This window comes from Oncorhynchus mykiss, chromosome 4, assembly GCF_057628025.1.
Source record: "Oncorhynchus mykiss isolate SJ-2025 chromosome 4, ASM5762802v1, whole genome shotgun sequence".
Lineage (NCBI taxonomy): Eukaryota > Metazoa > Chordata > Actinopteri > Salmoniformes > Salmonidae > Oncorhynchus > Oncorhynchus mykiss.
This window is the reverse complement of record NC_143025.1, coordinates 93849686-93873464: the sequence shown is the minus strand read 5'-3', so window position 1 is coordinate 93873464 and position 23779 is coordinate 93849686. Positions and strand designations below refer to the sequence as shown.

General features: G+C 45.0%; 1 protein-coding gene across 1 annotated transcript in view; it reads right to left on the bottom strand.

Annotated features, from left to right (window-relative positions):
* The window catches only part of nbas (NBAS subunit of NRZ tethering complex), a 296853-nt gene that overhangs the window by 71362 nt on the left and 201712 nt on the right, over positions 1–23779 (bottom strand). The window contains 2 exon segments of the mRNA XM_090233327.1: positions 17330–17470; positions 22196–22389. Of these exon segments, the coding sequence (XP_090089453.1) occupies positions 17330–17470; positions 22196–22389 (335 nt within the window).

The window sequence follows — 23779 nt, the reverse complement described above, 5'->3', positions numbered from 1 at the left end:
CTAATACAACTAATGCTACAACTACTAATACAACTACTGCTACAACTACTAATACAACTACTAATACAACTAATACAACTACTGCTACAACTACTAAAACTACTGCTACAACTACTAATACAACAACTAATACAACTACTAATACTACTGCTACAACTACTAAAACTACTGCTACAACTACTAATACAACTAATGCTACAACTACTAATACAACTAATGCTACAACTACTAATACTACTGCTACAACTACTAAAACTACTGCTACAACTACTAATACAACTAATGCTACAACTACTAATACAACTACTAATACAACTACTAATACTACTGCTACAACTACTAATACTACTGCTACAACTACTAAAACTACTGCTACAACTACTAATACAACTAATGCTACAACTACTAATACAACTAATGCTACAACTAATACAACTACTGCTACAACTACTAATACAACTAACAAAACTACTGCTACAACTACTAATACAACTACTAAAACTACTGCTACAACTACTAATACAACTAACAAAACTACTGCTACAACTACTAATACAACTAATGAAACTACGTCCTGGTATAGTTTAGGGCAGCAGTGACAACAGAGTTCCTTCCTGGTATAGTTTAGGGCAGCAGTGATATAGTTCCTTCCTGGTATAGGGTAGGGCAGCAGTGATATAGTTCCTTCCTGGTATAGGGTAGGGCAGCAGTGATATAGTTCCTTCCTGGTATAGGGTAGGGCAGCAGTGATATAGTTCCTTCCTGGTACAGGGTAGGGCAGCAGTGATATAGTTCCTTCCTGGTACAGGGTAGGGCAGCAGTGACAGCAGAGTTCCTTCCTGGTATAGTTTAGGGCAGCAGTGTTAACAGAGTTCCTTCCTGGTATAGGGTAGGGCAGCAGTGATATTGTTCCTTCCTGGTATAGTTTAGGGCAGCAGTGATAACAGAGTTCCTTCCTGGTATAGGGTAGGGCAGCAGTGATATAGTTCCTTCCTGGTATAGGGTAGGGCAGCAGTGATATAGTTCCTTCCTGGTATAGTTTAGGGCAGCAGTGACAGCAGAGTTCCTTCCTGGTATAGGGTAGGGCAGCAGTGATAACAGAGTTCCTTCCTGGTATAGGGTAGGGCAGCAGTGATATAGTTCCTTCCTGGTATAGGGTAGGGCAGCAGTGATATAGTTCCTTCCTGGTATAGGGTAGGGCAGCAGTGACAGCAGAGTTCCTTCCTGGTATAGGGTAGGGCAGCAGTGACAGCAGAGTTCCTTCCTGGTATAGGGTAGGGCAGCAGTGATACAGTTCCTTTCTGGTACAGGGTAGGGCAGCAGTGACAACAGAGTTCCTTCCTGGTATAGGGTAGGGCAGCAGTGATATAGTTCCTTCCTGGTATAGTTTAGGGCAGCAGTGATAACAGAGTTCCTTCCTGGTATAGGGTAGGGCAGCAGTGACAGCAGAGTTCCTTCCTGGTATAGGGTAGGGCAGCAGTGACAGCAGAGTTCCTTCCTGGTATAAGGTAGGGCAGCAGTGATATAGTTCCTTCCTGGTATAGTTTAGGGCAGTAGTGACAGCAGAGTTCCTTCCTGGTATAGGGTAGGGCAGCAGTGACAGCAGAGTTCCTTCCTGGTATAGGGTAGGGCAGCAGTGACAGCAGAGTTCCTTCCTGGTATAGGGTAGGGCAGCAGTGATATAGTTCCTTCCTGGTACAGGGTAGGGCAGCAGTGACAACAGAGTTCCTTCCTGGTATAGGGTAGGGCAGCAGTGATAGAGTTCCTTCCTGGTATAGGGTAGGGCAGCAGTGATAGAGTTCCTTCCTGGTATAGGGTAGGGCAGCAGTGATATAGTTCCTTCCTGGTATAGTTTAGGGCAGCAGTGATATAGTTCCTTCCTGGTATAGGGTAGGGCAGCAGTGATAACAGAGTTCCTTCCTGGTATAGGGTAGGGCAGCAGTGATAGAGTTCCTTCCTGGTATAGGGTAGGGCAGCAGTGATATAGTTCCTTCCTGGTATAGGGTAGGGCAGCAGTGATAGAGTTCCTTCCTGGTATAGGGTAGGGCAGCAGTGATATAGTTCCTTCCTGGTATAGGGTAGGGCAGCAGTGATATAGTTCCTTCCTGGTACAGGGTAGGGCAGCAGTGATATAGTTCCTTCCTGGTACAGGGTAGGGCAGCAGTGACAGCAGAGTTCCTTCCTGGTATAGTTTAGGGCAGCAGTGTTAACAGAGTTCCTTCCTGGTATAGGGTAGGGCAGCAGTGATATTGTTCCTTCCTGGTATAGTTTAGGGCAGCAGTGATAACAGAGTTCCTTCCTGGTATAGGGTAGGGCAGCAGTGATATATTTCCTTCCTGGTATAGGGTAGGGCAGCAGTGATATAGTTCCTTCCTGGTATAGTTTAGGGCAGCAGTGACAGCAGAGTTCCTTCCTGGTATAGGGTAGGGCAGCAGTGACAGCAGAGTTCCTTCCTGGTATAGGGTAGGGCAGCAGTGATATAGTTCCTTTCTGGTACAGGGTAGGGCAGCAGTGACAACAGAGTTCCTTCCTGGTATAGGGTAGGGCAGCAGTGATATAGTTCCTTCCTGGTATAGTTTAGGGCAGCAGTGATAACAGAGTTCCTTCCTGGTATAGGGTAGGGCAGCAGTGACAGCAGAGTTCCTTCCTGGTATAGGGTAGGGCAGCAGTGACAGCAGAGTTCCTTCCTGGTATAAGGTAGGGCAGCAGTGATATAGTTCCTTCCTGGTATAGTTTAGGGCAGTAGTGACAGCAGAGTTCCTTCCTGGTATAGGGTAGGGCAGCAGTGACAGCAGAGTTCCTTCCTGGTATAGGGTAGGGCAGCAGTGACAGCAGAGTTCCTTCCTGGTATAGGGTAGGGCAGCAGTGATATAGTTCCTTCCTGGTACAGGGTAGGGCAGCAGTGACAACAGAGTTCCTTCCTGGTATAGGGTAGGGCAGCAGTGATAGAGTTCCTTCCTGGTATAGGGTAGGGCAGCAGTGATAGAGTTCCTTCCTGGTATAGGGTAGGGCAGCAGTGATATAGTTCCTTCCTGGTATAGTTTAGGGCAGCAGTGATATAGTTCCTTCCTGGTATAGGGTAGGGCAGCAGTGATAACAGAGTTCCTTCCTGGTATAGGGTAGGGCAGCAGTGATAGAGTTCCTTCCTGGTATAGGGTAGGGCAGCAGTGATATAGTTCCTTCCTGGTATAGGGTAGGGCAGCAGTGATAGAGTTCCGTCCTGGTATAGGGTAGGGCAGCAGTGATATAGTTCCTTCCTGGTATAGGGTAGGGCAGCAGTGATAACAGAGTTCCTTCCTGGTATAGGGTAGGGCAGCAGTGATAGAGTTCCTTCCTGGTATAGGGTAGGGCAGCAGTGATATAGTTCCTTCCTGGTATAGTTTAGGGCAGCAGTGATATAGTTCCTTCCTGGTATAGGGTAGGGCAGCAGTGATAACAGAGTTCCTTCCTGGTATAGGGTAGGGCAGCAGTGATAGAGTTCCTTCCTGGTATAGGGTAGGGCAGCAGTGATATAGTTCCTTCCTGGTATAGGGTAGGGCAGCAGTGATAGAGTTCCTTCCTGGTATAGGGTAGGGCAGCAGTGATATAGTTCCTTCCTGGTATAGGGTAGGGCAGCAGTGATAACAGAGTTCCTTCCTGGTATAGGGTAGGGCAGCAGTGATATAGTTCCTTCCTGGTATAGGGTAGGGCAGCAGTGATATAGTTCCTTCCTGGTATAGGGTAGGGCAGCAGTGATATAGTTCCTTCCTGGTATAGTTTAGGGCAGCAGTGATAACAGAGTTCCTTCCTGGTATAGGGTAGGGCAGCAGTGATATAGTTCCTTCCTGGTATAGGGTAGGGCAGCAGTGATAACAGAGTTCCTTCTTGGTATAGGGTAGGGCAGCAGTGATAGAGTTCCTTCCTTGTATAGGGTAGGGCAGCAGTGATATAGTTCCTTCCTGGTATAGGGTAGGGCAGCAGTGATATAGTTCCTTCCTGGTATAGTTTAGGGCAGCAGTGATAACAGAGTTCCTTCCTGGTATAGGGTAGGGCAGCAGTGATATAGTTCCTTCCTGGTATAGGGTAGGGCAGCAGTGATAACAGAGTTCCTTCCTGGTATAGGGTAGGGCAGCAGTGATATAGTTCCTTCCTGGTATAGGGTAGGGCAGCAGTGATATAGTTCCTTCCTGGTATAGGGTAGGGCAGCAGTGATATAGTTCCTTCCTGGTATAGTTTAGGGCAGCAGTGATAACAGAGTTCCTTCCTGGTATAGGGTAGGGCAGCAGTGATATAGTTCCTTCCTGGTATAGGGTAGGGCAGCAGTGATAACAGAGTTCCTTCCTGGTATAGGGTAGGGCAGCAGTGATATAGTTCCTTCCTGGTATAGGGTAGGGCAGCAGTGATATAGTTCCTTCCTGGTATAGGGTAGGGCAGCAGTGATATAGTTCCTTCCTGGTATAGTTTAGGGCAGCAGTGACAACAGAGTTCCTTCCTGGTATAGGGTAGGGCAGCAGTGATATAGTTCCTTCCTGGTATAGTTTAGGGCAGCAGTGATAACAGAGTTCCTTCCTGGTATAGTTTAGGGCAGCAGTGATATAGTTCCTTCCTGGTATAGTTTAGGGCAGCAGTGATATAGTTCCTTCCTGGTATAGGGTAGGGCAGCAGTGATAACAGAGTTCCTTCCTGGTATAGGGTAGGGCAGCAGTGACAGCAGAGTTCCTTCCTGGTATAGGGTAGGGCAGCAGTGATATAGTTCCTTCCTGGTACAGGGTAGGGCAGCAGTGACAACAGAGTTCCTTCCTGGTATAGGGTAGGGCAGCAGTGATAGAGTTCCTTCCTGGTATAGGGTAGGGCAGCAGTGATAGAGTTCCTTCCTGGTATAGGGTAGGGCAGCAGTGATATAGTTCCTTCCTGGTATAGTTTAGGGCAGCAGTGATATAGTTCCTTCCTGGTATAGGGTAGGGCAGCAGTGATAACAGAGTTCCTTCCTGGTATAGGGTAGGGCAGCAGTGATAGAGTTCCTTCCTGGTATAGGGTAGGGCAGCAGTGATATAGTTCCTTCCTGGTATAGGGTAGGGCAGCAGTGATAGAGTTCCTTCCTGGTATAGGGTAGGGCAGCAGTGATATAGTTCCTTCCTGGTATAGGGTAGGGCAGCAGTGATAACAGAGTTCCTTCCTGGTATAGGGTAGGGCAGCAGTGATAGAGTTCCTTCCTGGTATAGGGTAGGGCAGCAGTGATATAGTTCCTTCCTGGTATAGTTTAGGGCAGCAGTGATATAGTTCCTTCCTGGTATAGGGTAGGGCAGCAGTGATAACAGAGTTCCTTCCTGGTATAGGGTAGGGCAGCAGTGATAGAGTTCCTTCCTGGTATAGGGTAGGGCAGCGGTGATATAGTTCCTTCCTGGTATAGGGTAGGGCAGCAGTGATAGAGTTCCTTCCTGGTATAGGGTAGGGCAGCAGTGATATAGTTCCTTCCTGGTATAGGGTAGGGCAGCAGTGATAACAGAGTTCCTTCCTGGTATAGGGTAGGGCAGCAGTGATAGAGTTCCTTCCTGGTATAGGGTAGGGCAGCAGTGATATAGTTCCTTCCTGGTATAGGGTAGGGCAGCAGTGATATAGTTCCTTCCTGGTATAGTTTAGGGCAGCAGTGATAACAGAGTTCCTTCCTGGTATAGGGTAGGGCAGCAGTGATATAGTTCCTTCCTGGTATAGGGTAGGGCAGCAGTGATAACAGAGTTCCTTCCTGGTATAGGGTAGGGCAGCAGTGATAGAGTTCCTTCCTTGTATAGGGTAGGGCAGCAGTGATATAGTTCCTTCCTGGTATAGGGTAGGGCAGCAGTGATATAGTTCCTTCCTGGTATAGTTTAGGGCAGCAGTGATAACAGAGTTCCTTCCTGGTATAGGGTAGGGCAGCAGTGATATAGTTCCTTCCTGGTATAGGGTAGGGCAGCAGTGATAACAGAGTTCCTTCCTGGTATAGGGTAGGGCAGCAGTGATATAGTTCCTTCCTGGTATAGGGTAGGGCAGCAGTGATATAGTTCCTTCCTGGTATAGGGTAGGGCAGCAGTGATATAGTTCCTTCCTGGTATAGTTTAGGGCAGCAGTGATAACAGAGTTCCTTCCTGGTATAGGGTAGGGCAGCAGTGATATAGTTCCTTCCTGGTATAGGGTAGGGCAGCAGTGATAACAGAGTTCCTTCCTGGTATAGGGTAGGGCAGCAGTGATATAGTTCCTTCCTGGTATAGGGTAGGGCAGCAGTGATATAGTTCCTTCCTGGTATAGGGTAGGGCAGCAGTGATATAGTTCCTTCCTGGTATAGTTTAGGGCAGCAGTGACAACAGAGTTCCTTCCTGGTATAGGGTAGGGCAGCAGTGATATAGTTCCTTCCTGGTATAGTTTAGGGCAGCAGTGATAACAGAGTTCCTTCCTGGTATAGTTTAGGGCAGCAGTGATATAGTTCCTTCCTGGTATAGTTTAGGGCAGCAGTGATATAGTTCCTTCCTGGTATAGGGTAGGGCAGCAGTGATAACAGAGTTCCTTCCTGGTATAGGGTAGGGCAGCAGTGATATAGTTCCTTCCTGGTATAGGGTAGGGCAGCAGTGATAACAGAGTTCCTTCCTGGTATAGTTTAGGGCAGCAGTGATAACAGAGTTCCTTCCTGGTATAGGGTAGGGCAGCAGTGACAACAGAGTTCCTTCCTGGTATAGGGTAGGGCAGCAGTGATTGCAGAGTTCCTTCCTGGTATAGGGTAGGGCAGCAGTGACAACAGAGTTCCTTCCTGGTATAGGGTAGGGCAGCAGTGATTGCAGAGTTCCTTCCTGGTATAGGGTAGGGCAGCAGTGACAACAGAGTTCCTTCCTGGTATAGTTTAGGGCAGCAGTGATAACAGAGTTCCTTCCTGGTATAGGGTAGGGCAGCAGTGATAACAGAGTTCCTTCCTGGTATAGGGTAGGGCAGCAGTGATAACAGAGTTCCTTCCTGGTATAGGGTAGGGCAGCAGTGATAACAGAGATCCTTCCTGGTATAGTTTAGGGCAGCAGTGTTAACAGAGTTCCTTCCTGGTATAGGGTAGGGCAGCAGTGATAACAGAGTTCCTTCCTGGTATAGTTTAGGGCAGCAGTGATAACAGAGTTCCTTCCTGGTATAGGGTAGGGCAGCAGTGATAACAGAGTTCCTTCCTGGTATAGGGTAGGGCAGCAGTGATAACAGAGTTCCTTCCTGGTATAGTTTAGGGCAGCAGTGATAACAGAGTTCCTTCCTGGTATAGTTTAGGGCAGCAGTGATAACAGAGTTCCTTCCTGGTATAGGGTAGGGCAGCAGTGATTGCAGAGTGCCAGACTGCAGGTCCACTGAAGTTATAAAACATCTCTGGGTTGTCCCTCAGGGTTCTCTCTTTGCATTGGTTGTTGTAACGACCTTAGATCTATATTAATTTCAAGCCCATAGTTTTTCTTTTCAAAAGCTGCACCTGCGTGTGAATGATTTGGTCCTTCATTAGGACATTAGCGTGTGTTCCAAGCTTGTTTTTTTTAAATTTTGCTAACGCTAATAGCACATTAGCTTATTGATATTTCAGAGGTCCTCTGTGGTTAGCGGTTTAATGACAACTATTGTTTTTCTAATTATGTTAACTGAGTTACAAAAAATTGTCAACATTTTCAATATCTTTTTCAAGATGTGTTGCTTGCTGCCAGTTACCAAGTTGCCTAGCAACTGACGTGCATAGCTACACCAGTATACTGATAAACTGGAGACCTCTTCCAACAACTGATGTGAAGGACCCATTTAACTCACTACTGGAAACGTCAGTTATCGCAGTCGAGTCATATTGACAAAGTTGTTGTGAAGATGGCGAGAGGCACGTCTGTTATGAAAACATCTCTTTTTCACACAGATCAACCGTACTAGTTGTTGAGGCTGTGGTCGCGTCCCATCTTGATGACTGGTAACATGGTCAGGTACAGTGAAGAAAGACCTGTCAAAAGCTGCAGTTGACTCAAAACAGCACAATTTCACCGCACAAACAGAACTAACAACATGATAGTCTTTCCTGGTTGAGGTGAAATTAAAACTACTTCTCTTCTAGTCTTTTTTAAGAAACATTCGACTGTTGAAAACACCTCACAACTTGCATAGTCAATTTGCATACACTTCAAAACAGACAGACATCCCCAGCAGAAACGCCACTAAGGGTTTCTGCACTGTACCCAAACCACAAACAGACTTAATGTGTCACTATGTTTAGAACCATGTCACCACGGACTGCTCTGCCACCGGAGGAAACTCAGGCAAAAAGCACGTTTAGATTTAAAAAAAAACAATGAATCAAAGCTGCTCTCTTTCCAAAGCTCTGATTTAACTGTATTTAACAATATGCATATATGAATAGTGTGTAAATATTATTTTTGTCTCTTGGTGTCTTTCCCATATATAACTCTTATTATATTCATATATATTTTTTAAATGTTTTAAAGGGAATGTTCTTGTCCATTACTGTTCTGTGTCGTGTATGTGTACGTTTTGTGTGGACCGCAGGAAGAGTAGCTGCTACATGTTAATGGACCCCAGGTAGAGTAGCTGCTACATGTTAATGAACCCCAGGAAGAGTAGCTGCTACATGTTCAGTAGTTAATGGACCCCAGGAAGAGTAGCTGATAGATGTTAATGAACCCCAGGAAGAGTAGCTGCTACATGTTAATGGACCCCAGGTAGAGTAGCTGCTACATGTTAATGAACCCCAGGAAGAGTAGCTGCTACATGTTCAGTAGTTAATGGACCCCAGGTAGAGTAGCTGATAGATGTTAATGAACCCCAGGAAGAGTAGCTGAAACATGTTAATGAACCCCAGGAAGAGTAGCTGCTACATGTTAATGAACCCCAGGAAGAGTAGCTGCTACATGTTCAGTAGTTAATGGACCCCAGGTAGAGTAGCTGATAGATGTTAATGAACCCCAGGAAGAGTAGCTGCTACATGTTAATGAACCCCAGGAAGAGTAGCTGCTACATGTTCAGTAGTTAATGGACCCCAGGTAGAGTAGCTGATAGATGTTAATGAACCCCAGGAAGAGTAGCTGAAACATGTTAATGAACCCCAGGAAGAGTAGCTGCTACATGTTAATGGACCCCAGGTAGAGTAGCTGCTACATGTTAATGAACCCCAGGAAGAGTAGCTGCTACATGTTCAGTAGTTAAATGGACCCCAGGAAGAGTAGCTGCTACATGTTCAGTAGTTAATGGACCCCAGGAAGAGTAGCTGCTACATGTTCAGTAGTTAATGGACCCCAGGAAGAGTAGCTGCTACATGTTCAGTAGTTAATGGACCCCAGGAAGAGTAGCTGCTACATGTTCAGTAGTTAATGGACCCCAGGTAGAGTAGCTGCTACATATTAATGGACCCCAGGAAGAGTAGATACTACATGTTAATGGACCCCAGGAAGAGTAGCTGCTACATATTCAGTAGTTAATGGACCCAGGAAGAGTAGCTGCTACATGTTCAGTAGTTAATGGACCCCAGGAAGAGTAGCTGCTACATGTTAATGGATCCCAGGAAGAGTAGCTGCTACATGTTAATGAACCCCAGGAAGAGTAGCTGCTACATGTTAATGAACCCCAGGAAGAGTAGCTGCTACATGTTAATGGACCCCAGGTAGAGTAGCTGCTACATGTTAATGGACCAATGGTAGAGTAGCTGATACATGTTAATGAACCCCAGGAAGAGTAGCTGCTACATGTTAATGGACCCCAGGTAGAGTAGCTGCTACATGTTAATGGACCCCAGGTAGAGTAGCTGATACATGTTAATGAACCCCAGGAAGAGTAGCTGCTACATATTCAGTAGTTAATGGACCCCAGGAAGAGTAGCTGCTACATGTTAATGGACCCCAGGTAGAGTAGCTGCTACATGTTAATGAACCCCAGGTAGAGTAGCTGCTACATATTCAGTAGTTAATGTACCCCAGGAAGAGTAGCTGCTACATGTTCAGTAGTTAATGGACCCCAGGAAGAGTAGCTGCTACATGTTAATGAACCCCAGGAAGAGTAGCTGCTACATGTTAATGGACACCAGGTAGAGTAGCTGCTACATGTTAATGGACCCCAGGTAGAGTAGCTGCTACATGTTAATGGACCCCAGGTAGAGTAGCTGATACATGTTAATGAACCCCAGGTAGAGTAGCTGCTACATGTTAATGAACCCCAGGAAGAGTAGCTGCTACATGTTCAGTAGTTAATGGACCACAGGAAGAGTAGCTGCTACATGTTAATGAACCCCAGGAAGAGTAGCTGATACATGTTAATGAACCCCAGGAAGAGTAGCTGCTACATGTTAATGGACCCCAGGTAGAGTAGCTGCTACATGTTAATGGACCCCAGGTAGAGTAGCTGCTACATGTTAATGGACCCCAGGTAGAGTAGATGCTACATGTTAATGAACCCCAGGAAGAGTAGCTGCTACATATTCAGTAGTTAATGGACCCCAAGAAGAGTAGCTGCTACATGTTCAGTAGTTAATGGACCCCAGGAAGAGTAGCTGCTACATGTTAATGAACCCCAGGAAGAGTAGCTGCTACATGTTAATGAACCCCAGGTAGAGTAGCTGCTACATGTTAATGAACCCCAGGAAGAGTAGCTGCTACATGTTCAGTAGTTAATGGACCCCAGGAAGAGTAGCTGCTACATGTTAATGGACCCCAGGTAGAGTAGCTGCTACATGTTAATGGACCCCAGGTAGAGTAGCTGCTACATGTTAATGGACCCCAGGTAGAGTAGCTGCTACATGTTAATGGACCCCAGGTAGAGTAGCTGCTACATGTTAATGGACCCCAGGTAGAGTAGCTGCTACATGTTAATTAATGAACCCCAGGAAGAGTAGCTGCTACATGTTCAGTAGTTAATGGACCCCAGGAAGAGTAGCTGCTACATGTTAATGGACCCCAGGTAGAGTAGCTGCTACATGTTAATGAACCCCAGGACGAGTAGCTGCTACATGTTAATGAACCCCAGGTAGAGTAGCTGCTACATGTTAATGGACCCCAGGTAGAGTAGCTGCTACATGTTAATGGACCCCAGGTAGAGTAGCTGCTACATGTTAATGGACCCCAGGTAGAGTAGCTGCTACATGTTAATGAACCCCAGGAAGAGTAGCTGCTACATGTTCAGTAGTTAATGGACCCCAGGTAGAGTAGCTGCTACATGTTAATGAACCCCAGGAAGAGTAGCTGCTACATGTTAATGAACCCCAGGAAGAGTAGCTGCTACATGTTAATGGACCCCAGGTAGAGTAGCTGCTACATGTTAATGAACCCCAGGAAGAGTAGCTGCTACATGTTAATGAACCCCAGGAAGAGTAGCTGCTACATGTTAATGAACCCCAGGAAGAGTAGATGCTACATGTTAATGAACCCCAGGAAGAGTAGCTGCTACATGTTAATGAACCCCAGGAAGAGTAGCTGCTACATGTTAATGAACCCCAGGAAGAGTAGCTGCTACATGTTCAGTAGTTAATGGACCCCAGGAAGAGTAGCTGCTACATGTTAATGAACCCCAGGAAGAGTAGCTGCTACATGTTCAGTAGTTAATGGACCCCAGGAAGAGTAGCTGCTACATGTTAATGGACCCCAGGTAGAGTAGCTGCTACATGTTAATGGACCCCAGGAAGAGTAGCTGCTACATGTTAATGGCCCCAGGTAGAGTAGCTGCTACATGTTAATGGACCCCAGGTAGAGTAGCTGCTACATGTTCAGTAGTTAATGGACCCCAGGAAGAGTAGCTGCTAAATGTTCAGTAGTTAATGGACCCCAGGTAGAGTAGCTGCTACATGTTAATGGACCCCAGGTAGAGTAGCTGCTACATGTTAATGGACCCCAGGAAGAGTAGCTGCTACATGTTAATGGACCCCAGGTAGAGTAGCTGCTACATGTTAATGGACCCCAGGTAGAGTAGCTGCTACATGTTAATGGACCCCAGGTAGAGTAGCTGCTACATGTTAATGAACCCCAGGAAGAGTAGCTGCTACATGTTCAGTAGTTAATGGACCCCAGGAAGAGTAGCTGCTACATGTTAATGGACCCCAGGTAGAGTAGCTGCTACATGTTAATGAACCCCAGGAAGAGTAGCTGCTACATGTTAATGAACCCCAGGAAGAGTAGCTGCTACATGTTCAGTAGTAAATGGACCCCAGGAAGAGTAGCTGCTAAATGTTAATGGACCCCAGGAAGAGTAGCTGCTACATGTTCAGTAGTTAATGGACCCCAGGAAGAGTAGCTGCTACACGTTAATGAACCCCAGGTAGAGTAGCTGCTACATGTTAATGGACCCCAGGTAGAGTAGCTGCTACATGTTAATGAACCCAGGTAGAGTAGCTGCTACATGTTAATGGACCCCAGGAAGAGTAGCTGCTACATGTTAATGAATCCCAGGAAGAGTAGCTGCTACATGTTCAGTAGTTAATGGACCCCAGGTAGAGTAGCTGCTACATGTTCAGTAGTTAATGGACCCCAGGAAGAGTAGCTGCTACATATTAATGGACCCCAGGTAGAGTAGCTGCTACATGTTAATGGACCCCAGGTAGAGTAGCTGCTACATGTTAATGGACCCCAGGTAGAGTAGCTGCTACATGTTAATGGACCCCAGGTAGAGTAGCTGCTACATGTTAATGAACCCCAGGAAGAGTAGCTGCTACATGTTCAGTAGTTAATGGACCCCAGGAAGAGTAGCTGCTACATGTTCAGTAGTTAATGGACCCCAGGAAGAGTAGCTGCTACATATTAATGAACCCCAGGTAGAGTAGCTGCTACATGTTAATGGACCCCAGGTAGAGTAGCTGCTACATGTTAATGGACCCCAGGTAGAGTAGCTGCTACATGTTAATGGACCCCAGGTAGAGTAGCTGCTACATGTTAATGAACCCCAGGAAGAGTAGCTGCTACATGTTCAGTAGTTAATGGACCCCAGGAAGAGTAGCTGCTGCATATTCAGTAGTTAATGGACCCCAGGAAGAGTAGCTGCTGCATATTCAGTAGTTAATGGACCCCAGGAAGAGTAGCTGCTACATGTTAATGAACCCCAGGTAGAGTAGCTGCTACATGTTAATGAACCCCAGGAAGAGTAGCTGCTACATGTTCAGTAGTTAATGGACCCCAGGAAGAGTAGCTGCTACATGTTAATGGACCCCAGGTAGAGTAGCTGCTACATGTTAATGGACCCCAGGTAGAGTAGCTGCTACATGTTAATGGACCCCAGGTAGAGTAGCTGCTACATGTTAATGGACCCCAGGTAGAGTAGCTGCTACATGTTAATGGACCCCAGGTAGAGTAGCTGCTACATGTTAATTAATGAACCCCAGGAAGAGTAGCTGCTACATGTTCAGTAGTTAATGGACCCCAGGAAGAGTAGCTGCTACATGTTAATGGACCCCAGGTAGAGTAGCTGCTACATGTTAATGAACCCCAGGACGAGTAGCTGCTACATGTTAATGAACCCCAGGTAGAGTAGCTGCTACATGTTAATGGACCCCAGGTAGAGTAGCTGCTACATGTTAATGGACCCCAGGTAGAGTAGCTGCTACATGTTAATGGACCCCAGGTAGAGTAGCTGCTACATGTTAATGAACCCCAGGAAGAGTAGCTGCTACATGTTCAGTAGTTAATGGACCCCAGGTAGAGTAGCTGCTACATGTTAATGAACCCCAGGAAGAGTAGCTGCTACATGTTAATGAACCCCAGGAAGAGTAGCTGCTACATGTTAATGGACCCCAGGTAGAGTAGCTGCTACATGTTAATGAACCCCAGGAAGAGTAGCTGCTACATGTTAATGAACCCCAGGAAGAGTAGCTGCTACATGTTAATGAACCCCAGGAAGAGTAGATGCTACATGTTAATGAACCCCAGGAAGAGTAGCTGCTACATGTTAATGAACCCCAGGAAGAGTAGCTGCTACATGTTAATGAACCCCAGGAAGAGTAGCTGCTACATGTTCAGTAGTTAATGGACCCCAGGAAGAGTAGCTGCTACATGTTAATGAACCCCAGGAAGAGTAGCTGCTACATGTTCAGTAGTTAATGGACCCCAGGAAGAGTAGCTGCTACATGTTAATGGACCCCAGGTAGAGTAGCTGCTACATGTTAATGGACCCCAGGAAGAGTAGCTGCTACATGTTAATGGCCCCAGGTAGAGTAGCTGCTACATGTTAATGGACCCCAGGTAGAGTAGCTGCTACATGTTCAGTAGTTAATGGACCCCAGGAAGAGTAGCTGCTAAATGTTCAATAGTTAATGGACCCCAGGTAGAGTAGCTGCTACATGTTAATGGACCCCAGGTAGAGTAGCTGCTACATGTTAATGGACCCCAGGAAGAGTAGCTGCTACATGTTAATGGACCCCAGGTAGAGTAGCTGCTACATGTTAATGGACCCCAGGTAGAGTAGCTGCTACATGTTAATGGACCCCAGGTAGAGTAGCTGCTACATGTTAATGAACCCCAGGAAGAGTAGCTGCTACATGTTCAGTAGTTAATGGACCCCAGGAAGAGTAGCTGCTACATGTTAATGGACCCCAGGTAGAGTAGCTGCTACATGTTAATGAACCCCAGGAAGAGTAGCTGCTACATGTTCAGTAGTAAATGGACCCCAGGAAGAGTAGCTGCTACATGTTAATGGACCCCAGGAAGAGTAGCTGCTACATGTTCAGTAGTTAATGGACCCCAGGAAGAGTAGCTGCTACACGTTAATGAACCCCAGGTAGAGTAGCTGCTACATGTTAATGGACCCCAGGTAGAGTAGCTGCTACATGTTAATGAACCCAGGTAGAGTAGCTGCTACATGTTAATGGACCCCAGGAAGAGTAGCTGCTACATGTTAATGAATCCCAGGAAGAGTAGCTGCTACATGTTCAGTAGTTAATGGACCCCAGGTAGAGTAGCTGCTACATGTTAATGAACCCCAGGAAGAGTAGCTGCTACATGTTAATGAACCCCAGGAAGAGTAGCTGCTACATGTTCAGTAGTTAATGGACCCCAGGAAGAGTAGCTGCTGCATATTCAGTAGTTAATGGACCCCAGGAAGAGTAGCTGCTACATATTCAGTAGTTAATGGACCCCAGGAAGAGTAGCTGCTACATATTCAGTAGTTAATGGACCCCAGGAAGAGTAGCTGCTACATGTTCAGTAGTTAATGGACCCCAGGTAGAGTAGCTGCTACATTTTCAGTAGTTAATGGACCCCAGAAAGAGTAGCTGCTACATATTCAGTAGTTAATGGACCCCAGGAAGAGTAGCTGCTACATATTCAGTAGTTAATGGACCCCAGGAAGAGTAGCTGCTCCATGTTCAGTAGTTAATGGACCCCAGGTAGAGTAGCTGCTACATGTTCAGTAGTTAATGGACCCCAGGAAGAGTAGCTGCTACATGTTAATGAACCCCAGGAAGAGTAGCTGCTACATGTTCAGTAGTTAATGGACCCCAGGAAGAGTAGCTGCTGCATATTCAGTAGTTAATGGACCCCAGGAAGAGTAGCTGCTGCATATTCAGTAGTTAATGGACCACAAGAAGAGAAGCTGCTACATATTCAGTAGTTAATGGACCCCAGGAAGAGTAGCTGCTACATGTTCAGTAGTTAATGGACCCCAGGTAGAGTAGCTGCTACATGTTCAGTAGTTAATGGACCCCAGGAAGAGTAGCTGCTACATATTAATGGACCCCAGGTAGAGTAGCTGCTACATGTTAATGGACCCCAGGTAGAGTAGCTGCTACATGTTAATGGACCCCAGGTAGAGTAGCTGCTACATGTCAATGGACCCCAGGTAGAGTAGCTGCTACATGTTAATGGACCCCAGGTAGAGTAGCTGCTACATGTTAATGAACCCCAGGAAGAGTAGCTGCTACATGTTCAGTAGTTAATGGACCCCAGGAAGAGTAGCTGCTACATGTTCAGTAGTTAATGGACCCCAGGAAGAGTAGCTGCTACATATTAATGAACCCCAGGAAGAGTAGCTGCTACATGTTAATGGACCCCAGGTAGAGTAGCTGCTACATGTTAATGGAACCCAGGTAGAGTAGCTGCTACATGTTAATGGACCCCAGGTAGAGTAGCTGCTACATGTTAATGGACCCCAGGTAGAGTAGCTGCTACATGTTAATGAACCCCAGGAAGAGTAGCTGCTACATGTTCAGTAGTTAATGGACCCCAGGAAGAGTAGCTGCTACATGTTAATGAACCCCAGGTAGAGTAGCTGCTACATGTTAATGGACCCCAGGTAGAGTAGCTGCTACATGTTAATGGACCCCAGGAAGAGTAGCTGCTACATGTTAATGAACCCCAGGTAGAGTAGCTGCTACATGTTAATGGACCCCAGGTAGAGTAGCTGCTACATGTTAATGGACCCCAGGTAGAGTAGCTGCTACATGTTAATGGACCCCAGGTAGAGTAGCTGCTACATGTTAATGGACCCCAGGTAGAGTAGCTGCTACATGTTAATGGACCCCAGGTAGAGTAGCTGCTACATGTTAATGGACCCCAGGAAGAGTAGCTGCTGCATATTCAGTAGTTAATGGACCCCAGGAAGAGTAGATGCTACATGTTAATGGACCCCAGGTAGAGTAGCTGCTACATGTTCAGTAGTTAATGGACCTCAGGTAGAGTAGCTGCTACATGTTCAGTAGTTAATGGACCCCAGGAAGAGTAGCTGCTACATGTTCAGTAGTTAATGGACCCCAGGAAGAGTAGATGCTACATGTTAATGGACCCCAGGAAGAGTAGCTGCTGCATATTCAGTAGTTAATGGACCCTAGGTAGAGTAGCTGCTACATGTTCAGTAGTTAATGGACCCCAGGAAGAGTAGCTGCTACATGTTAATGAACCCCAGGAAGAGTAGCTGCTACATGTTAATGAACCCCAGGAAGAGTAGCTGCTACATGTTAATGAACCCCAGGTAGAGTAGCTGCTACATGTTCAGTAGTTAATGGACCCCAGGAAGAGTAGCTGCTACATATTCAGTAGTAAATGGACCCCAGGAAGAGTAGCTGCTACATGTTAATGGACCCCAGGAAGAGTAGCTGCTACATATTCAGTAGTAAATGGACCCCAGGAAGAGTAGCTGAAACATGTTAATGAACCCCAGGAAGAGTAGCTGCTACATGTTAATGAACCCCAGGAAGAGTAGCTGCTACATATTCAGTAGTAAATGGACCCCACGAAGAGTAGCTGCTGTGTGTTCAGTAGTTAATGGGGATCCTAATCAACTTAACTCAGCATCAACCCCACCATTATTATCATAATTCTCATCACAACCTCCACCACCACTACCGTCTTCGTCCCCATCATCACCATAATGACCACCATCATCACCATCACATCCTCACCTGATTGACTGCTAGTGGAGAGAACGTTATGTCATCCAGGAAGTGGACAGCATCAGCAGGAAGCAGTCTGTCCAAGTATTTTGCGCAGGTGTCATAGGCGTGAAGGTAGTCCTGCTCTGTCTGGGGGGGTCTCTTTAAAACCTTTAGAAAAGAGGAGGGTACATGTTTTTAGGTGTGCTAGCTGACCGGTTGTTAGGCGTGCTAGCTGACCGGTTGTTAGGCGTGCTAGCTGACCGGTTGTTAGGCGTGCTAGCTGACAATAGTTTGGACACACCTAATCATTCAAGGGCTTTCCTTTATTTTGACTATTTTCTACATTGTAGAATAAAAGTGAAGACATCAAAACTGTGAAATAACACATATGGAATCATGTAGTAAGTGGTAAACAAATCAAAATATATCACCTGGAATGCATTTCAATTAACAGGTGTGTCTTGTTAAAAGTTAATTTGTGGAACTTCTTTCCTTCTTAATGCGTTTGAGACAATCAGTTGTGTTGTGACAAGGTAGGGGTGGTATACAGAAGATAGCCTTATTTGGTAAAAGACCAAGTCCATATTATGGCAAGAACAGATCAAATAAGCAAAGAGAAACGACAGTCCATCATTACTTTAAGCCTTGTGTTGTCTTAAGGGTAAAACATGACTCGCCATTATATTTAATAGCAGAGAAAAACCCTAAATTACATTTTTTCAACTTGAAATTTGAATACTTTTCCTAGAGTGACCCCAACATTAGAAAAAGTGAAACATCTCCTTTGTTCATATTTCCATGAAACCTGTACAACACTAGGGGACAAAGATTGTCTTAGGGTCATTTTGATCCGGCAGTATTAAAATCGTTGACACACCACAAAGACACACACACACACACACACAATGAGAAATTGAGATCATGTGAGCTACTGATTGAACTCAGCCAGCAGCTCCTGAAAAGGAAGATCACCATGGTTGGCACAGTCAGAAAGAACAAGCCTGAGCTTCCCCCTGCACTCCTCGCAACATGGGGGAGAAGTTTCCCTTCACCCCCCCCTCTAGTTTCTTACCTCCCGAAGAGAAACAAGAATGTGGTCCTCCTGAGCACACTGCACAAAACGGCTGTGATTATGAGGACAGGAAGCCAGCCATCATCCTGGACTGCAGAGATAGCCTGCAGAGTTCTGTCTTACTATCCAGGTCTGTACCCAAACATTTCGAGCTTCGACTTAAAAAAAAAATCCAGAAACAAGTCTCTCACCGTTGCCGCCTGCTATAGACCACCCTCTGCCCCCAGCTGTGCCCTGGACACCATATGTGAACTGATTGCCCCACATCTATCTTCAGAGTTCATCCTGTTAGGTGACCTAAACTGGGACATGCACAACACCCCGGCCATCCTACAATCTAAGCTCGATGCTCTAACTCCCAGCACATCCAGATAGCCTTGGCCTTGTGTACCTTAGCTAGCAACATTGATATTGAGGCAGATTGTAGATAATGCCAGCCGTAATTAACCACATACAGAGCCTTCAGAAAGTATTCATAGCCTTTGACTTATTCCACATTTACAGCCTGAATTCAAAATGGATTTACATAGATCATTTTTTTCGTCCCCCACGAACACACAATACGCAAAAAATCTAAGTGAACAATACATGTTTTAATGTTCGCACATTTAGTGAACATTTTATACAGAAAAAATTAATTTACATCAGTATTCACACCCCTTGAGTCAATACATGTTAGAATCACCTTTGGCAATGATTACAGCAATGAGTCTTTCTGGGTAAGTCTCTAAGAGCTGTGTGTCTTTCTGGGTAAGTCTCTAAGAGCGATTACAGCTGTGAGTCTTTCTGGGTAAGTCTCTAAGAGCTGTGAGTCTTTCTGGGTAAGTCTCTAAGAGCTGTGAGTCTTTCTGAGTAAGTCTCTAAGAGCTGTGAGTCTTTCTGGGTAAGTCTCTAAGAGCTGTGAGTCTTTCTGGGTAAGTCTCTAAGAGCTGTGAGTCTTTCTGGGTAAGTCTCTAAGAGCTGTGAGTCTTTCTGGGTAAGTCTCTAAGAGCTGTGAGTCTTTCTGGGTAAGTCTCTAAGAGCTGTGAGTCTTTCTGGGTAAGTCTCTAAGAGCTGTGAGTCTTTCTGGGTAAGTCTCTAAGAGCTGTGAGTCTTTCTGGGTAAGTCTCTAAGAGCTGTGAGTCTTTCTGGGTAAGTCTCTAAGAGCTGTGAGTCTTTCTGGGTAAGTCTCTAAGAGCTGTGAGTCTTTCTGGGTAAGTCTCTAAGAGCTGTGAGTCTTTCTGGGTAAGTCTCTAAGAGCTTTGCACACCTGAACTGTACAATATTTGCACACTTTTAAAAATTCTCCAAGCTCGGTCAAGTTGGTTGTTGTTCATTGCTAGACAACCATTTTCCAGTCTTGCCATAGATTTTCAAGCAGACTTAAGTCAAAACTGTAGCTAGACCACTAAGGAACATTCACCATCGTCTTGGTAAGCAACTCCAGTGTATATTTGCCCTTGTGTTTAAGGTTATCGTCCTGCTGAAATGTGAACTAATCTCCCAGTGTCTGGTGGAAAGCAGACTGAACCAGGTATTCCTCTAGGATGTTGCCTATGCTTAGCTCTATTTAGTTTCTTTTTTAAAATCCTAAATAACTCCCTAGTCCTTGCCGATGACAAGCATAACATGATGCAGCCACCACCATGCTTGACAATATGAAAAGTGGTACTCAGCGATGTGCTGTGTTGGATTTGCCCCAAACAAAACACTTTGTATCCAGGCCAAAAAGTTAATTTCTTTGCCTTACAGTATTATTTTAGTGCCTTGTTGCAAACAGGATGCATGTTTTGGAATAGTTTTTATTCTGTACAGGCTTCCTTCTTTTCACTCTGTAATTTAGGTTAGTATTGTGGAGTAACTACCATGTTGTTGATCCATCCTCAGTTTTCTCCCATCACAGCCATTAAACTATGTCATTTAGGTTAGTATTGTGGAGTAACTACCATGTTGTTGATCCATCCTCAGTTTTCTCCCATCACAGCCATTAAACTATGTCATTTAGGTTAGTGTTGTGGAGTAACTACCATGTTGTTGATCCATCCTCAGTTTTCTCCCATCACAGCCATTAAACTATGTCATTTAGGTTAGTATTGTGGAGTAACTACAATGTTGTTGATCCATCCTCAGTTTTCTCCCATCACAGCCATTAAACTATGTCATTTAGGTTAGTATTGTGGAGTAACTACAATGTTGTTGATCCATCCTCAGTTTTCTCCCATCACAGCCATTAAACTATGTCATTTAGGTTAGTATTGTGGAGTAACTACAATGTTGTTGATCCATCCTCAGTTTTCTCCCACCACAGCCATTAAACTCTGTCATTTAGGTTAGTATTGTGGAGTAACTACCATGTTGTTGATCCATCCTCAGTTTTCTCCTATCACAGCCATTAAACTATGTAACTGTTTTAAAGTCACCATTGGCCTCATGGTGAAATCCCTGAGCAGTTTCCTTCCTCTCCGGCAACTGAGTTAGGAAGGACGCCTGTATCTTTGTGGTGACTGGGTGTATTGATACACCATCCAAAGTGTAATGAATAACTTCACCATGCTCCAAGGGATATTCAATGTCTGCTGTTTTATTTTTACCCATCTACCAATAGGTGCCCTTCTTTGCAAGGCATTGCATTTGTGTTTGAAATGTACTGCTCGACTGAAGGACTTTGCAGATAATTGTATGTGTGTGGTACAGAGATGAGGTAGTCATTAAAAAAAGACCATAATAAATATTATTATTGAACACAGAGTGAGTCCATGCAAAGTATTGCAACTTATTGTGACTTAAGCACATTTTAACTCTCGACTTATTTTTGCTTGCCATAAAAAAGGTGTTAACTACCTAGACTCGTGACATTTCAGCTTTCCATTTTATATTAATTTGTAAAACCATAATTCCACTTTGACATTATGAGGTATTGTGTGTCAGCCAGTGACACAACATCTCAATATAACATTGTAAATTCAGGTTATAGCAGGCTGACAGACCGACCGACCACCAGCAGGCTGACAAACTGACCACCAGCAGGCTGACAGACCGACCTACTGTAGACACTACCACTACTATAACTAACCAGTCACTACCACTAATATAACCAGTCACTACCACTACTATAACCAGTCACTACCACTACTATAACCAGTCACTACCACTACTATAACCAGACACTACCACTACTATAACCAGACACTACCACTACTATAACCAGTCACTACCACTACTATAACCAGTCACTACCACTACTATAACCAGTCACTACCACTACTATAACCAGTCACTACCACTACTATAACCAGTCACTACTATAACCATAACCAGTCACTACCACTACTATAACCAGTCACTACCACTACTATAACCAGTCACTACCACTACTATAACCAGTCACTACCACTACTATAACCAGTCACTACCACTACTATAACCAGTCACTACCACTACTATAACCAGTCACTACCACTACTATAACCAGTCACTACTATAACCATAACCAGTCACTACCACTACTATAACCAGTCACTACCACTACTATAACCAGTCACTACCACTACTATAACCAGTCACTACCACTACTATAACCAGTCACAACTATAACCATAACCAGTCACTACCACTACTACAACCAGTCACTACCACTACTATAACCAGTCACTACCACTACTATAACCAGTCACTACCACTACTATAACCAGTCACTACCACTACTATAACTATAACCAGTCACTACCACTACTATAACCAGTCACTACCACTACTTCTTCTGTCAATCTGTCTCAGTTGAAATAAAGGTTCTGGGTCTCCCCTCCAGAACACCTTCCCTCGCCAGGTAGATAAATAATTACCTGTGGGTCTCCCCTCCAGAACAGCTTCCTTAGCCAGGTTGCGTGCACTGCGCTAGCAGAAACCACACCCCCTCCTGGGCGAGGGAGCCGATTGGCCAGTTTGGAGATGGACAGGACATTCTGACTGGTTAGAACGGGTTCCAGAGCGGCCAGGGGATCCGACACCTCATCGGTCATCTTACGGTAGTCCAGCCCTGAGGGAACATACAACTTTACCATAACAGAGGAAACAGATATCTAACGTGCATATACACTTAAAATGACATATAGACATATACACACTACCACACAAAAGGTTGGTTGGGGTCACTTAGAAAGAAAAGCACATTTTTTTTGTCCATTAAAATAACATCAAATTGATCAGAAATACAGTGTAGACATTGTTAATGTTATTAATGACTGTTGTAGCTGGAAACGGCAGATTTTTTTAAAATGGAATATCTACATAATATCTACATTATCAGCAACCATCACTCCTGTGTTCCAGTGGCACGTTGTGTTAGCTTTTTAAAATAATAAACTTGGATTAGCTAATTGATCATTAGAAAACTCGTTTGCAATTATGTTAGCACAGATGAAAACTGTTGTACTGATTAAAGAAGCAGTAAAACTGGCCTTCTTTAGACTAGTTGAGTATCTGGAGCATCAGCATTTGTGGGTTCGATTACAGGCGCAAAATGGCCAGAAACAAAGAACTTTCTTCTGAAACTCGTCAGTCTATTCTTGATCTGAGAAATGAAGGCTATTCCATGCGAGAAATTGCCAAGAAACTGAAGATCTGGTACAACGCTGTGTACTACTCCCTTCACAGAACAGCGCAAACTGTCTCTAACCAGAATAGAAAGAGGAGTGGGAGGCCCCGGTGCACAACTGAGCAAGAGGACAAGTACATTAGAGTGTCTAGTTTGAGAAACAGACGGCTCACAAGTCCTCAACTTACAGCTTCATTAAATAGTACCCGTAAAACACCAGTCTCAACGTCAACAGTGAAGAGACGACTCTGGGATGCTGGTCTTCTAGGCAGAGTTGCAAAGAAAAAGCCATATCTCAGACTGGCCAATAAAAATAAAAGATTAAGATGGGCAAAAGAACACAGACACTGGACAGAGGAACTCTGGCCAAGAAGGCCAGCATCCCGGAGTCGCCTCTTCACTGTTGACGTTGAGACTGGTGTTACACTCCTCTGTAACAGAGTCTCCCATCAATATTTTAAATCGATTCAGGGTCACTAACATATCTAGATGAGGCATGGGTTGTAGATTATTCCATTGAGAGGCACTAACATATCTAGACGAGGCATGGGTTGTAGATTATTCCATTGAGAGGCACTAACATATCTAGACGAGGCAGGGGTTGTAGACTATTCCATTGAGAGGCACTAACATATCTAGATGAAGCATGGGTTGTAGATTATTCCATTCAGGGCAATCACCTAGCAGACCGGGTATGGTAACATAGCAACCACCTAGCAGACCAGGTATGGTAACATATCAACCACCTAGCAGACTGGGTGTGATAACATAGCAACCACCTAGCAGACCGGGTATGGTAACATAGCAACCACCTAGCAGACCAGGTATGGTA